We start from the raw sequence: 14,519 nt of genomic DNA on the forward strand, positions 1-14,519 counted from the left end.
TCTAATTGCTTAACAGCAGGGACATGCCTAGAGTTAACATCAACCACAGCCCTAATTTGAAAATCCACAACAGAACAACCTGCTGGTTCTTAGAAAAACCAAGAAATATGTATATTTAGTCCTCAAAAGGATAACCCTTGAGATAACTGCACTGAAAAGGTTTTTAAGGTGGCTCCCTGATTATTTTGACAGATACAAATGTGTGCTACCTACTCTCCCTCTTTTCCTTAACAGCTTCTAGTGATGGCAAGAGGAGGAACTGGATAGAGGAGGAGTACCCAGTTCAATTCCACTGGGTCACTATGTAACAAGGAAGGAAATGCAGACCGATGAATTCTGCTGCCCTGGACTCCTTACAAGTCTAGAGGGGGAACAGATGGAGGTTCTAGAAACACCAGCTCTCAACTAAATTCCAAAGTGTTATTCTCAGTAATAAGATCATATCACTTTTGATACTCTAAAAAAATCTCAGGAATGGAATTAAAATAGAGGTTCAAAATTCTGGTGGAGAACATACGGATTTACCCAAAAAATAAAACTACAATGACAAAAAATTAAGTGAAGCCAAATTATTGTCCTCAAAATAATACAGAGGGTCGATTAAGGACCCTTCTTCCTACTTCAAGTCCTATACCCTGAGCAGGCAGACATGTGCTTACTCATCACTGTCTCCTAGCCTCTCTGCAATCAAACCAGAGTAGCATGTTGACAGGTAAACCCAGACCAAAGGTCTATTTCGACCCAGAGACAAAGTATATATATAATAACACCTTGCTACTTATGGGAAGGCCAAAGCTCTGGGGCTCCCAGTTCCAAATGCAGAATGAACAGTTATCAAGTCTGGGAGGCCAGGTGTCCAGGCCCTCAAGAGATTTAAATGCCTGCTTCCATATAATTGGTTAAAGGTTATATCATCTGGTTGTTTGCCATATTATAGAATGCTGGCAACTAAAAGAAAGTGTCCAAAGTGGAGGAGAGATGGGTGACACACAGCTGATAAAAACTCATGGCAGCCATAGCACCAGACAGGGCAGTGTGGGGACAGTGGAAAGTCCTTTCTGAGTTACCCAGGAAAAAGCGATTTCTTTTTATGGAACCCTAATATGGAAAAGACTAGTATGGAAAAAAAAATGGTTAAAATACTTAATTCTGGCAAGGGAAGGGGCAAACCCCATCTACATGGAAAACTATCACCCAATATGTCAGGGGCTCTCATGCTGAAGTTTCAGGCTGACAGAGCCCAAATGTTTCTTGGCCACTACTGTGCTGTCTAGCCATACACCACAAACACTTTCCACTTACTCATCATTTGACTCATTCATGGTGACAAGGGGGCAAGAACAAGGTATACAAAATTGGCAGCATTAAACAGGGTACTGTGGAGGTTTTCACGGTGGTATGGGCTGCAGACCTCATTCTGGATAGGCAAATGAACAAAGGCTTTACAAAAATACATCGAAGGGTGGGCCTAGGCTGCTTTAGGGTGGGGCTCACACCAACAGATCCTATTGCTTAAGGACCAAATAAGTACTTCCCCAACTACTTGGATCAAATCAGTGAGCTTTAGTCAGCAGTGCTATGCAACCCAAGACTTAAGTATCCAATGATGCATTGGCCTGAAAATTCCAACCTTAACTTTTGCTGGAGGAGAGAGGGTATATGGCAGCTCTGGGGGAAAGACATTATGGGCCCAAATCTCTATCCATGTAACCCTGGAAAACATTTTTAAGCCACTTCATGTTGTATAAATTATAACTTTTGACTCACAATTGGTGTGAAGGTTGCATTTTTAAAAATACAGTGCCTGACACATAATAATGGGTGATTCGGCTTTAAAATCTCAAATTTTTGTTGCATTAAATATATGGCCTCAGTTAAAAATCTAAACTGGCCACTGGAATAGTAACCATGAAGTTACAAATAGGTAGTAAAAAGCCACTAAAAAAATCCTAAACTGGGCGTGGTAAGGCATGCCTATAGCCTCAGCTACTAGGAAAGATTGCCTGAGCCCAAAAGTTCGAGTCCAGCCTGGGCAAAATAGTGAGACTTTACCTCTTAAAAAAAGAAAAATTCTAATTTGCCTTTAATTCATCAACAAGTTTTTACTGAGCTCCTACTATGTGTCAGGGACTATGGGTATTAGAGGTAGTTCATTGAACAGAAGAAACACAAATCAGTTTCTTCATGGAATCTAGTCAAAGTTTATTCACACTTAACATTGAAGCAACTGATTTAAAATAAGGGCTGATTTTTTTTCCAACTTCCAAAAAAAATTGAGGTAAAATTCACACGACTAAAATAATCAATTCAATGGCATTTACTACGTTCGCAATGCCGTGCAACCACCACTTACATCTAGTTCCAAAATGTTTGTCATTCCAAAATAAAACTCTATACCCATTACGCAGTTTCTTCCTAGAATATGGGTAAATCTTAATTACTGATATTTTCAGATCAATTTACATCAAATTAAGTACAAGTCTGTCTTCTTAAAGTAACACATTCTCTTGTAAAAGTATTGCCTTTAAACAGAGACATCTGTGAATCCAAAGAAAATGTAAATCCTCCCAAAACAGTTTTCCAAAAAAAAAAAAAAAAAAAAAAAAGAAATAAAAAAGAAAGCTTGCAGCTTTCCCTTAGTGTTAATAATTGGTGGTTTTCAAAAGAGATGATACTGTACTCAGGGCATTAGGAAATACGTGGGAGTGTGTTTGAGGTGTCACAACGACTGGGGAAGGATATTATAAGCAAAGTAGGAGGGACTAGATTTGCAAAACATCCTGTCACGGATAGGCAGCACCACTCTAAATTCCAACAGTGACCCTGCTGAGAAATATGCCTGTTAACTACCCCAAAAGGTTTATAAAAAGCATCAGGATCGCTGCTCATTCTATGTTAACCTTGCATTTCTTATTTGGAAAATCCTTCCACATATAGAAAAGTGAAAGAGGATGAGAATTGCTCACAATTGTGACCTAAATTTTGTGTCACCAGTTGGCTCAAGAAATCGTAACAATGAAGAACTTGTTCCGGGCTTGAGGTGTGGGTGACTGAAGTGACATTTTTGCTTAGATATCGCTATGCAGCTGCGGGTCATTTGCTGGGTTTCCCCTAACAGGGCTGCCAAAAAAACCAAAGTGAAATGACAATAAACAGTATTATTTGGAAATGAAGATAAGCATATTGCATATTTTTGCTGCCTGTCTTCAAACTTTAACATCTGAAATGATGACATTTTCTTTTTGACAGCAAAACACAGCTTCGATAATTCATTCAAATAATAAAAAGCAGAAGAATCCTTATATTTTAAAAATACATATTAAAATATTTATGACCATATATCTGAGATTTCCTTCAAAATAATAGGGGTGGAAAGAAGTAGTAAGGGCTAGGATGAAACAAGACTGATCACGAGCTGGTAATTGTTGAAGGTGGGTGATGAACCCATGGGAATTCATTATCTTATCTTATGTATTTGAAAATCCTAATAAAAAAATTTACAAAACAAAAAATTACAAATATACTATAAACATATATTTCAAAAATAACATTTATTTTTCAATCCTAATAGGTATTCTTAAAAACTCAGGGCATTTACTGATCTTTCAGAACTCCTAAAAAAGAAGTTACACAAACATTCAGCAATTCAGAAAAGTATTTTTAAGATTTGGCAACTTCTCCCTCATTCCATGTCCACGTGTCCTGTTTCTTGAATTGCAGCTACTTAAAATGCCAGACCTTGAATATTTCTTCAAAAATCAATGATGTTAAATTAAATTAAATTTGGCCTAAAGGTGCCTCCATACATAGTGACCTGCAACCTTAGTATGTGAACAAATGGCAACCTAAGAGTATTCTTGTAAAAAAAAATGGCTGAGTCTCAGCCAATCACAGCAGCCAAGCTTCAGCCAATCACAGGCTGCCAATTGTTCAGACCACTTCTACATAAGGCAAATGCCTCATCACAGGATGCCTGGATAAGGCAAATGCCAACCCGTAGGCAATCAAGCTGTTTCTGCAGGGCACTTCCCTTTTCTGCCTATAAATACTGCCAGCCCTCATTGCTGGGTGAAGCTCTCTGAACCTCTCCTGGTTCAGGGTGCTGCCAGATTCGTAAATCATTGTTCGTGCAGATCAACTCTGCTAAATGTAATTTGCCCTAAGTTTTTCTTTTAACAATGGGGTGACTGGTTTTGAAAACTGAAGGCAGACTTTACATAGTTGTTGAAATGATATGGTAAAGATGTCCTTAAGGACAGGTCAGAAGGCAACAGATTGCAGCAACTGAAACTCCGAACAGTTAAGTGACCTGCCCCAAATCAAACAGCTGGTCCACAGTGCAGGGAGGCTCTTGACCCTCACACTCTCCTTAGCCACGATCTTAAACTGCCCCTTAGAAAAAAAACCCAAGCGTACAGGTTTCAAATCAGAGGATTTTCAACTAAGAGGAGTTCCAAGACAGGCTAACTAGAAACAACAGGTTCATTAAATGATGTCTTTTACTAAAAACAAATATTATAAACTTTTAGTAAGAGCAGAGGCCCACAGTGAAGCTCAAACTGACTACTTTTGAAAGGAAATTGCCATTGCTCTATCCACAGAAGTACATCACACCTGTTACCACTGCACACTCTTGGCTAGAGATCAGGCATACTCCAGCATAATAAGATAAAAAAAATCCTTTTGCTTTAAGCTGTGTTCTCTTATTTAGATTAGAACATAACGGTACTCACAATATTAAGAATTTAATGACTTAAAAGTCACTATACTACATATCACTGAGCAATGCAACGTGAAAAGATAATTTTCTATCCTCTCTTGCCCTTAGAAATTAAGTTCAGCAGGGTGAAGTAAAGTTCATGAATCCAGAAGATGGACTGACAAAACCTTTCCAACCAGTTGGTTCCCATTCCCCTCCACCATCCAACCCTAAGGCTACAGATCAACTATATACAACATGTATGTATAGTTCCCATATACATGTGATTCTGAGACACCATTTAGAGCCCTATTTAAAATAAAATAATCTGCAGAGAATGGACTTACGTAATTGCAACATTGCTCCCATCTATAACAATGTGTTTCAAATCCGTTCTCCCTGGTTCATTTTTTAATTCCAGCTTGTAGGGTATTTTTAGAGTATCTCGAAACCTTTGAACCCCAGTAACTGAGGAATCAATATGATCAGAAGGTCCTGCCGACCTTGCATCAGTAACCGAAGGTAACAGCTGGGGCAGTGGCATTGGTGGAGAAAGGGTTGAGCAATTTGGCTTAGAATGAGGAGAACTACAACATCCTAAACGTTTTTCACAGGCAGATTTCATATTATTTGGAAGCAAGGGTTCTGGCTGCTGGTGTAAACCATTTTCAGGAAAAAGTGGAACTCTGGGCTGGTGACTTGAAGCTCCCCTTGAAACAAAATTGACTTCTTTGGGACTTGGAGAGGCAACAGAAGGTGAAAGGCCATCAGTTTCAGGGTCTGTGTTACAAATGTAGTTCTGGTTTGAACCCCAGACTTCATGTTTCTGTTCTATTGGCACTGTTCTGAAAGTATTAATTCTACAATTTGAGGTACATGGTTTAGCTTCCACTTTGAATGGTAACTGAGAAAATTTTTCTACCATATTTTGCTGTGTGTGAGCCTGTGTTTTCTTTGGAGTGGAATCAGTTGTAAGCTCATTTGTGCTGCTATAAACACCTTTATTTTTGGTTTTGTTGGTCTCTGGATACACTGTACCAGCTGAAAATTCTCTGTCTTCTTGGAATCTTTTATTTTCTTTTTCAATTTCCTCTAAGAGCAATAATGGTTCAGTAGATGGTCCATACACCTTAATGACCTTTTCAACAATTTCTTGGGAGTAGCCCATGGTTTTAAAAAAGTTTACGAGGATGTTGTATTCCATTTCCTCAGTAGTTTCTTTTATATCTGGACTTAAATTTTCAGAATCAGTAGAAGAATCAGATAGGTCAGCTATTACATTTCCAGCCAATGTCTTAGCATCGTGTAAAATCTCCCCCTCCTGAACATTTTCCAAAGAAAACTGCTTCTTCGTATGCCTTTCTTCAGAATCAGAAAATCTCCTTTTCTGACAAATTCTCTCATTGGAAAGTGCCTCTTCATCTGGGGTTAGACCATTTATTGGATCAAAAAGCACATCTGGTGAGCTAGAAAGGACTGTGTCCATTTGTTTTGTAAGCTCAGAAACAGGAGTCCCAGCTTTATTTCTTGCCTCTTCCTGCAAAACAGTTTCATCTCTAGAAATATTCAGCCCTGTGGCAGCATTCTGTGTAAACTCTGTTTGTTGAGAATCTCTCATTTCAATAACCTCATCATCTCCTGTTTCAAAGAGATTCTCCTCACCTTGTGTGAGTGTCAAAAGTTCTTTTTTCAAGGAAGTGGGCAAAATCAACAAATCCATTGTGTAATTGTCTGCATGGGCTTCAACAAATTGTTTGAATTCCCTTTTCACCTCTGATTCTTTCTGACTACTGGGTAGGTTCTCTTTATTTTCAAAGAGCTTTACAAATTGTTGAATGTGACTCCTAGCCATGACCACGGCCTCAGCACTTCCTCTGATGCCAAGAAGGCCAATGTCCAGAATGCAGAGGTCAGCACAAGTATCCTGAATCAAGCTTTTCAGAAACAGGCTCTCTGCCCCAACAAAAATGCAGTGCATGTCCTTGGGGTAACATTCTCTTTCTTCTAGTTCAGGTTCACAGATTCCTTTAATATATTCCTGTAAAGAGAAAATAAGAAATTAGGTCAATTTACAAAAGTTCCTTACAGCACATAATAAATTACCATGTAACTACAAATGTCAGGCCGATTTTATAAAAATCACAAGCATGTTTGTAATTTTGAACAAAATGTCATGTTTTAAATAAAACATTGAAAATAACAGATATAACTTGCTTAAACCATCTTTAGAGGAACTGAAAACTCTGCATCCAAATCTAAAAGGTGGGTATTTTGTAACATTTTATGCAATGTGATCTTAGGGATTTGCTGAGCTACACAGTGAATAATCCCAAGGCTGGATTTATTTACATCTCTAATGAAAAGACATCTTTGCTTGCTACCAGTAATTTATTACTTCCATGACATAATCAAGAGATAAGATAATCAAATCAAGTGATTGACTACAGAACAAATCTTGACTTTTGCTACTATTACCCTTGGTTTCCAGATTTCTTGAAGGTATAAAAGAATAACATTAATTTTTTTTTCAAAGCAAAAGCAAGTTTATTAAGAAGCAAGAATAACATTAATAAAAAAATTTTTTTCCAGCTGGTTGAAACAATCTATATCCTGTATGATTTTCTGTCTGTTTTCTAAAGAAAACCAGACTGTTAAATTAAGTGCAGATCTAACAGAACAAGTGAATGCTGGACAGTATTGGTGTTCTCAGATGTTGGTATTGAAATAAAAAATTAAAAAAAAAAAGTTTTCTTTTAATTTAGCCTGGGCAACATGGTGAAACCCCATTTCCACAAAATAAGCTGGGAATGGTGGTGTGTGCCTATAGTTCCAGCTACTTGGGAGGCTGAGATGGGAGGATCGCTTCAGCCCAGGAGACTGAGGCTGCAGTAAGCTGAGATCATGTCACTGCATTCCAGCCTGGGCCAAAGAGCGGGACCCTATCTCTAAAAAAAAAATTTTTAATTTTTAATTGACAAATAATGATTGTATATATATATATAATTTTTTTTTTTTTTTGAGATGGAGTTTTGTTCTAGTCGCCCAGGCTGGAGTGGAATGGCGCGATCTCCCAGGTTCAAGCGACTCTTCTGCCTCAGCCTCCCAAGTAGCTGGGATTACAGGCATGTGCCACGACACCTGGCTAATTTTGTATTTTTAGTAGAGATGGGGTTTCACCATGTTGGCCAAGCTGGTCTTGAACTCCTGACCTCAGGTGATCCCCCTGCCTCCACCTCCCAAATTGCTGGGATTACAATTAGTTGCTACTGATTGAAACAGTCTATATCCTATGATTTTTTTGTCTGTTTTCTAAAGAAAATCAGACTGTTAAATTAAATGCAGATCTAATAGAACAAGTGAATGCTGGCGTGAGCCACTGTGCCTGGCTGATTGTATATATTCATGGGTTACACAGGGAAGTCTCAATACATATAATAATGTATAGTGATCAGAACAGGGTAATTAGCATATCCATTTCAAACATTTAGCATTTCTCTGTGTTGGGAGCACTCTATATCCTCCTTCTAGCTATTTGAAACTATATATTATTGTTAACTGTAGTCATTCTACAGTGATACGGAACACTAGAATTTATTCTCCCCAGGGAGCTGTAATTTTGTATCTATTAACAAATCTCTCCCTATCCTTCCTAGTCTCTAGTAGCCTTCTATTTTCTAATTGTTTTTTTACTGTTGAGTTTTGAGAGCTCCTTATATATCCTAAGAGTCTTTTGTCAAATATGTGGCTTGCAGATATTTTCTCCTGGTCTGTAGTTTGTCTTCCCATCCTCTTAACAGGGTGTTTTGTGACAGCAAGTTTTTAATTTTAAGGAAGTTCGGTTTTTAGATTTTATTCTTCACCAAGCCTGGGGTACTGAAGACCTCTCCAATGTTATCTTCTAAGTTTTACATTTAAACCTATGATCCATTTTTAGTACATTTTAAAAGAAGGTGTGAGGGTTAGCTTGAGCTTCACATTTTTGCCTATAGGTATAATATTGCTCTAGCACCATTTCTTGAAAAGGCTATTCTTTCACTACTGAATTGCACTTTTGTCAAAAAATCACTTTGCCATACTTGTGTGGAACTACTTGTGAGTTCCCTATTCTGTTCCAATCTGTGTATCTATCCCTTCATCAAGACCACACCGTTTTGATTACTGTAACTCTATAATTTCTTAAAATTGGGTAATGAGTTGCTCCCTCTTTAAAATTTTTAAAATTGCTTTAATTATTCCAGTTCCTTTGTCTTCCCATACACATTTTAGAATAATTTTGTCTGTGTCTGCAAAATATCTTGCTGGAATTTTATCAGCAATTGTGCTGACAATTATGTGTCAGCAAGTGACATGAATCTGAGCATAACTGACATCTGCTGAGTCTCCTGATCCATGAACCTGGTATTTCTCTCCATTTATTTAGATTTCATTTGCTTTCTTTCATTAGCCTTTTGGGTTTTGAGAATACAAATCCTGTACATGTTTTGCTAGATTTCATGTTTTAAGAATTTTATTTTTCTGAGTGATTGTACAGTGTTGTACTTTAAATTTTGGTTTCTATGTGTCCACTGTTAGTATATACAAATATAATTGATTTCTGTATGTTAATCATGTATCTTGAAACCTTCCTGAACTCACTTATTCCTATTGAAAGTTCAAGGATCTGTGTGTATGTGTAGTTTCCTGGGGAATTCCTACACAGACAATTATATCATCTACAAATATTTCTTCTTTTCTGATTTATATGCCATTTATTTTCTTGCCTTACTGCAGTGGCTAGAAGTACAGCACTATGTTGGCGAGCAGTGGTGAGACTGGGTATGCTTGCCTTGTTAATGATCTACAGGGAAAAGCACTCAATCTTTCTCACCATTAAGAATGATGTAACAGGGAAAGTTTTTACCTACGTTCTTTATCACATTGAGGAAGTTACCTATTCTCTAGGATCATGAATATGGATGGGTGTTGAAATTTGTCAAATGCTTTACTCCATCAATTGATATAATCCTGTGATTATTTTTCTTCCTAAGCCAGTTAATATGGTTGGTTACATTGACTTCTGAATACTGAACCAGCCTTGCATCCCTGGAATAACCCCTACATGATTATGGTGTATAATTCTTTCACATATTGCTGAATTATATTTGCAAATATTTTGTTAAGAATCTATACGGACTCTGGTCTACAGTTTTCCTTTTTGGTACTGTTTTTGTCTGCGTTTACCATCAGAGTAATACAGGCTATACATGAGTTAGAAAGTGTTCTCTCCTCTTGCAGTTCTTGGAAGAGACTGTGTAGAATTGATGTTCATTCTTTTTTAGACATTTTGTAGAATTCTCCAGTGAAACAACCTGGGCCTGGAGATTTCTTTTATAGGGGTTCAAAAATTATCAATTCGATTTCCTTAATAGATAATTTTGAATAGCCTTATAGCTATTTCATATGAAGTGAGTCATGGCAGTTTGTGCCTTTTGAGGAATTGGTCGATTTCAACTAAGTCGCCAAATTTATGTATGTAGAGTTGTTTGTAGTTTTCTTATCTTTTTGATGTCTGCAAAGACACCCTGGTTTCATTCCTGATATTAGTAGTTTGCAGCTTCTCTCATCTTTGTTAGTGTTGCTATGAGACTTGTTGATTTTATTGATCTTTTCAAAGAACAAGCTTTCATTTCACTGATTTTCTCTATTGTCAGTGTTTTCAACTTCATTAATTTCTGCTCTTTATTATATTTTCCTTCTGCTTGCTTTGGGCTTATTCTGCTCTTCTTTTTCTAGTTCCTTGAACCTTAAATTATCAAGACTTTTCTTTTCTTTCTTTTATTATTATTATAGAGGCAAGGTCTTGCTATGTTGTCAAGGTTAGTCTCAAACTCTTGGGCTCCAGCAATCCTCCCACCTTGGCCTCCCAAAGTGTTGGGATTTCAGGCATGAGCCACTGGGCCCAGCCTCTTCTTTTCTAATGTAAGCATTGAAGTGGCAGAAGTTTCCCTTTCAGCACCGCTTTAGTGGCATCCTGAAACTTTGATATGCTGCATTTTCATTTAGTTCAATATATTTTTCAAAATTTCCCTTTGACTCGTAAATTTAGAAGTGTTACTTAGTTTTTAAGTTTTTGAAGATTTCCTGCTATCCTTCTGTTGGTGATTTTTAGTTGGATCTCTTTGTGGTCAAAACACTGTATGATTTCAATTATTTTAAATTTATTGAGCATTGTTTTGTAGCCCAGGATAAGGTCTATCTTGATAGTTCTATGGGTGCTCATAAAGAATGTGTACTCTGATGTTGTTGAGTGGGATGTTTTATAGATGTGTATTAGAACCTGGCTGGTTGATGGTGGTGCTGAGTTCCTCTAGATCCTCATTTATTTTCTGTTTAATGGTTCCATCAACTGTTGAGAGAAGGGTGTTGAAGTCTCCAACTGTAACTGTGGATTTATCAAGTTCTCCTTTCATTTCTGCCAGTTTTTGGTTCACATATTTTCAGCTCTACTGATAGGAATATAAAGATTTAGCACTGTTACATAATGTCTTCTTGAATTGACCCTCTTGCCATTATGTAGTGTCTCTCTTAATCTCTGGTAACTTTCTTTGCTCTGAAGGCTACTGATAGTAATATTGACAATCCAGCTTTCTTTTAAATAATGTTTGCATGGCACATGTCTTTCCTCCTCCTTTTACATTTTACTTACCTGTAATATTTGAATTCAGTTTCTTGAAGACACCAGATAATTTCATTATATGTTTTTAATCCACTGACGGTGCCTGTCTTTTAATTGGAGTGTTGATTTACATTTAATGTAATTATTGGCAAATCTGTCTACCATTTTACTTGTTTTCTGCTTGCTTCCTATATTTGATTCCTGTTCTATCTTGCCTTCTTTTGCATTATACAAACACTTAGTATAATAATTTACCTAATGCATTTTTTTTCTTTGTGAGACAGCGTCTTGCTCTGTTGCCCAGGCTTGAGTGCAGTGGCACGCGGATCTTGGCTCACTGCAACCTCCATCTCCCAGGTTCAAGCAATTCTTGTACCTCAGCCTCCTGAGTAGCTGGGATTACAGGTGCACACCACCACACCTGGTTAATTTTTTGTATTTTTAGTAGAAACAGGGTTTTGCTATGTTTGCCAGGCTGGTCTCGAACTTCTGGGCTCAACTGATCCACCCACCTCAGCCTCCCAAAGTGCTGGGATTACAGGTGAGAGCCACCACGCTCGGCCCCTACTGCATTTTTATCTATATCTCTTCATATAGTTTTTAAGTGGTGATGCCACTGATTACAACATTCTTTTCACAGCCTACTTATCATCAATATTCTATCATTTCATAAAACTATACCACTTATATTAATCATGTTTCTTATTTTCTATATGATGTTTTGACATCTTGGGGGACCTTTCAGACCATGAGAGAGGCTGCCCCTTCCAGAGCCAGCTAATTCCTAGGGGTGGTCCCCAGCTTGTCTGGAGAATGCCTTTTAGGTGTAGACTGCTTGACCCAATGCTATGCTCCCTCTCATCTCTTAAACTCTCACATACCAAGCCAATATTTACCCTGCACTAAATCAACCTAAGGCCAGGTACCAGACAACCAGAGACAGTCCCTACAGAGCCTGTGAGAATTATTCAAACTATCTAATCCTAAACTGTTTACCTCACCCTGCCTTCCCTTTCCCACAGAAGCCCCAATAAAGTCTCTGGCTTAGGCTTTCCTCTGGCCTGCTTCTGCCTCCTGACCAAACCCTGATGCTTTCCCTGTGGTCCTGCATGGCATGGCATGTCCCCTTCTCTCAGCAAATGTAAGTAGTAAATTCTTTCACTGGCACTGACCCGTGTTGTCACCTCCATAAATTCAAATCCTGTTGGTAAAAATTTTAGGACACCAGCATACTAGTTTCTTTATTCCTGGGTTCCTTTCCTCTCTCCCAATGTTAGGTTACAGTGATCTCATACATTATATTTACATGCATTTGAAACCCCATCAGACAACATTATAATTTTTCTTTCAATGTATGAAACTCATTTTAAAGAAATCAAGAGGAGAAAGTAACCTATTACATTTACCCAGATATTTACCATTTATATCTGAAGAACTTTCCTTAGGAGAATACCTAAGGAATAGACTGTTCAGTGTAGACTGTGGGCAATAATTTATCTTTAGTTTTTCTTCAACTGAGAATGCTTTATTTCATTTTCATTCTTGAAGGATAATTTCACTGGATAGAGAATTCTGGGTTAACATTTTTTTCTTCCCCAGCAAACTGAGAATAGAAGAAAATGGGTTAACATTTCTTGTCTTTCATCACTTAAAAGATATTGTGCCACTTTCTTCTGTCCTTCGCAGTTTCTGATAAGTCACAGTCATTTGAATTGTTGTTCCCCCACATGTGGTATGCTTTTCTCTGGATGCTTGCATGATTTTTACGTTCTCAGTTTTCAGCAGTGTGCTTTCGACGTGTCTGGGTGTGCAAATCTTTGGGTTTATTCTGGTTGTGTTCCGTGAGCTTCTTGAATCATCATGTTTATATCTTTTGCCAAACTTGAAATGTCTTCAGCAGTTATTTCTTCAAATACTTTTTCAGCATCACATGCTTTTGCCATTTGGTTCCTCTATCTTCTATTCCTTTGCTGAAACTTACTTTTTCTAATGGTTTTAAGAGTATTTGGGATTGCCTGTGGAGTGTTTTCAGTTGCCGGTTGAATATTTCAGTCTTTTGTCAAATAATTGCAACATCTATGTCATCTCAGCACTGCTGTCTTTTCCTATAAGAGTTGAGATTTTCCTACCCCTTTATATGCCAATTTTGAATTATATCCATTTTGAACAATGCAAAATTACATTTTGAAACCTTCAATCTTGTTTAAATCTTACAAATACTGAAATTTTTGTTTTAGCAGATAGTTGACATAATTAGATTCAGGCTGCAAGCTGCAACCTGTCTTCTGAGCTGTGGTTCCGATATCAGTTCAGTTTTCAAAGCCCTGCAATGCTATTATTTAATTTTTATTTTTGAGACAGGGTCTTGCTCTTGTCACCTAGGCTGGAGTGCAGTGGTGCCATCATAGCTCACTGCAGCCTCAACCTACTGGGTTCAAGTGATCCACCCTCCTCAGCCTCCCAAGTAGCTGAGAACACAGGCACATGCCACCACGCCTGGCTAATTTTTGTATTTTTTGAAGAGATAGGGTTTCTCCATGTTGCCCAGGCTGGCCTTGAACTCACCGCTGGGCTCAAGCAATCCACCTGCCTTGGCCTCCCAAAGTGCTGGGATTATAGGCATGAGCCACCATGCCTGGCCTGCAATGCTATATATCTATCCCACATGTATGCCACTGTGTAGCCATTCTGGGACTTGGATGGTGGTCTTTTTGTTAATTCAATTCTCAAAAGCCTTTCTTATGCTTATGAGGAACAGATCCATGCACGTGTACCTTGGGGATGAGCCAAGGGGATCACGAACAACTTCGTGGCTCACTTTCCTGAACTCCTCCCTCTCTGCCATCTACCTGGTGCTTTCTGGTTTCCTGGGGCTCTCCCTTTGGTCCTCCACCTAGAAAGATGGGGCTTTTAATTAACCCACTGCCTTGTACCTCTGCAACTGTGCTTGGATCCAGCTAGGACACACAGAGAGAAAAATCAATGGAGACCACAACTCCAATTAGACAGAAAGGTTCTCCTACGTTGGAATTTTGGTTCCTGCAAGCTTCGATTGCCACCACATGATTACTTGGGGCTGGGTTGCATGAGAATAAAGAAGAAAAAAAAGGGGGGGGGGGTGGGCTCACTCTAGGTTTTAGATGTTTCCTTTTCTGTCCCTTGGGC

The 14,519-nt window shown here is 38.2% G+C and overlaps 1 protein-coding gene across 3 annotated transcripts in view; it reads right to left on the reverse strand.

Moving 5' to 3' along the window:
- Positions 1-14,519, reverse strand: part of N4BP1 (NEDD4 binding protein 1) — a 71,651-nt gene that overhangs the window by 17,170 nt on the left and 39,962 nt on the right. For 2 of the 3 annotated variants that reach the window (XM_520627.8, XM_063797812.1), the window contains exon 2: positions 5,047-6,737. In XM_520627.8, the coding sequence (XP_520627.3) occupies positions 5,047-6,737 (1,691 nt within the window). Of the gene's footprint in view, positions 1-5,046; positions 6,738-12,772; positions 12,863-14,519 lie in introns of those variants that run through there. The other variant, XM_009430755.5, reaches the window with a different exon arrangement.

This window comes from Pan troglodytes, chromosome 18, assembly GCF_028858775.2.
Source record: "Pan troglodytes isolate AG18354 chromosome 18, NHGRI_mPanTro3-v2.0_pri, whole genome shotgun sequence".
Lineage (NCBI taxonomy): Eukaryota > Metazoa > Chordata > Mammalia > Primates > Hominidae > Pan > Pan troglodytes.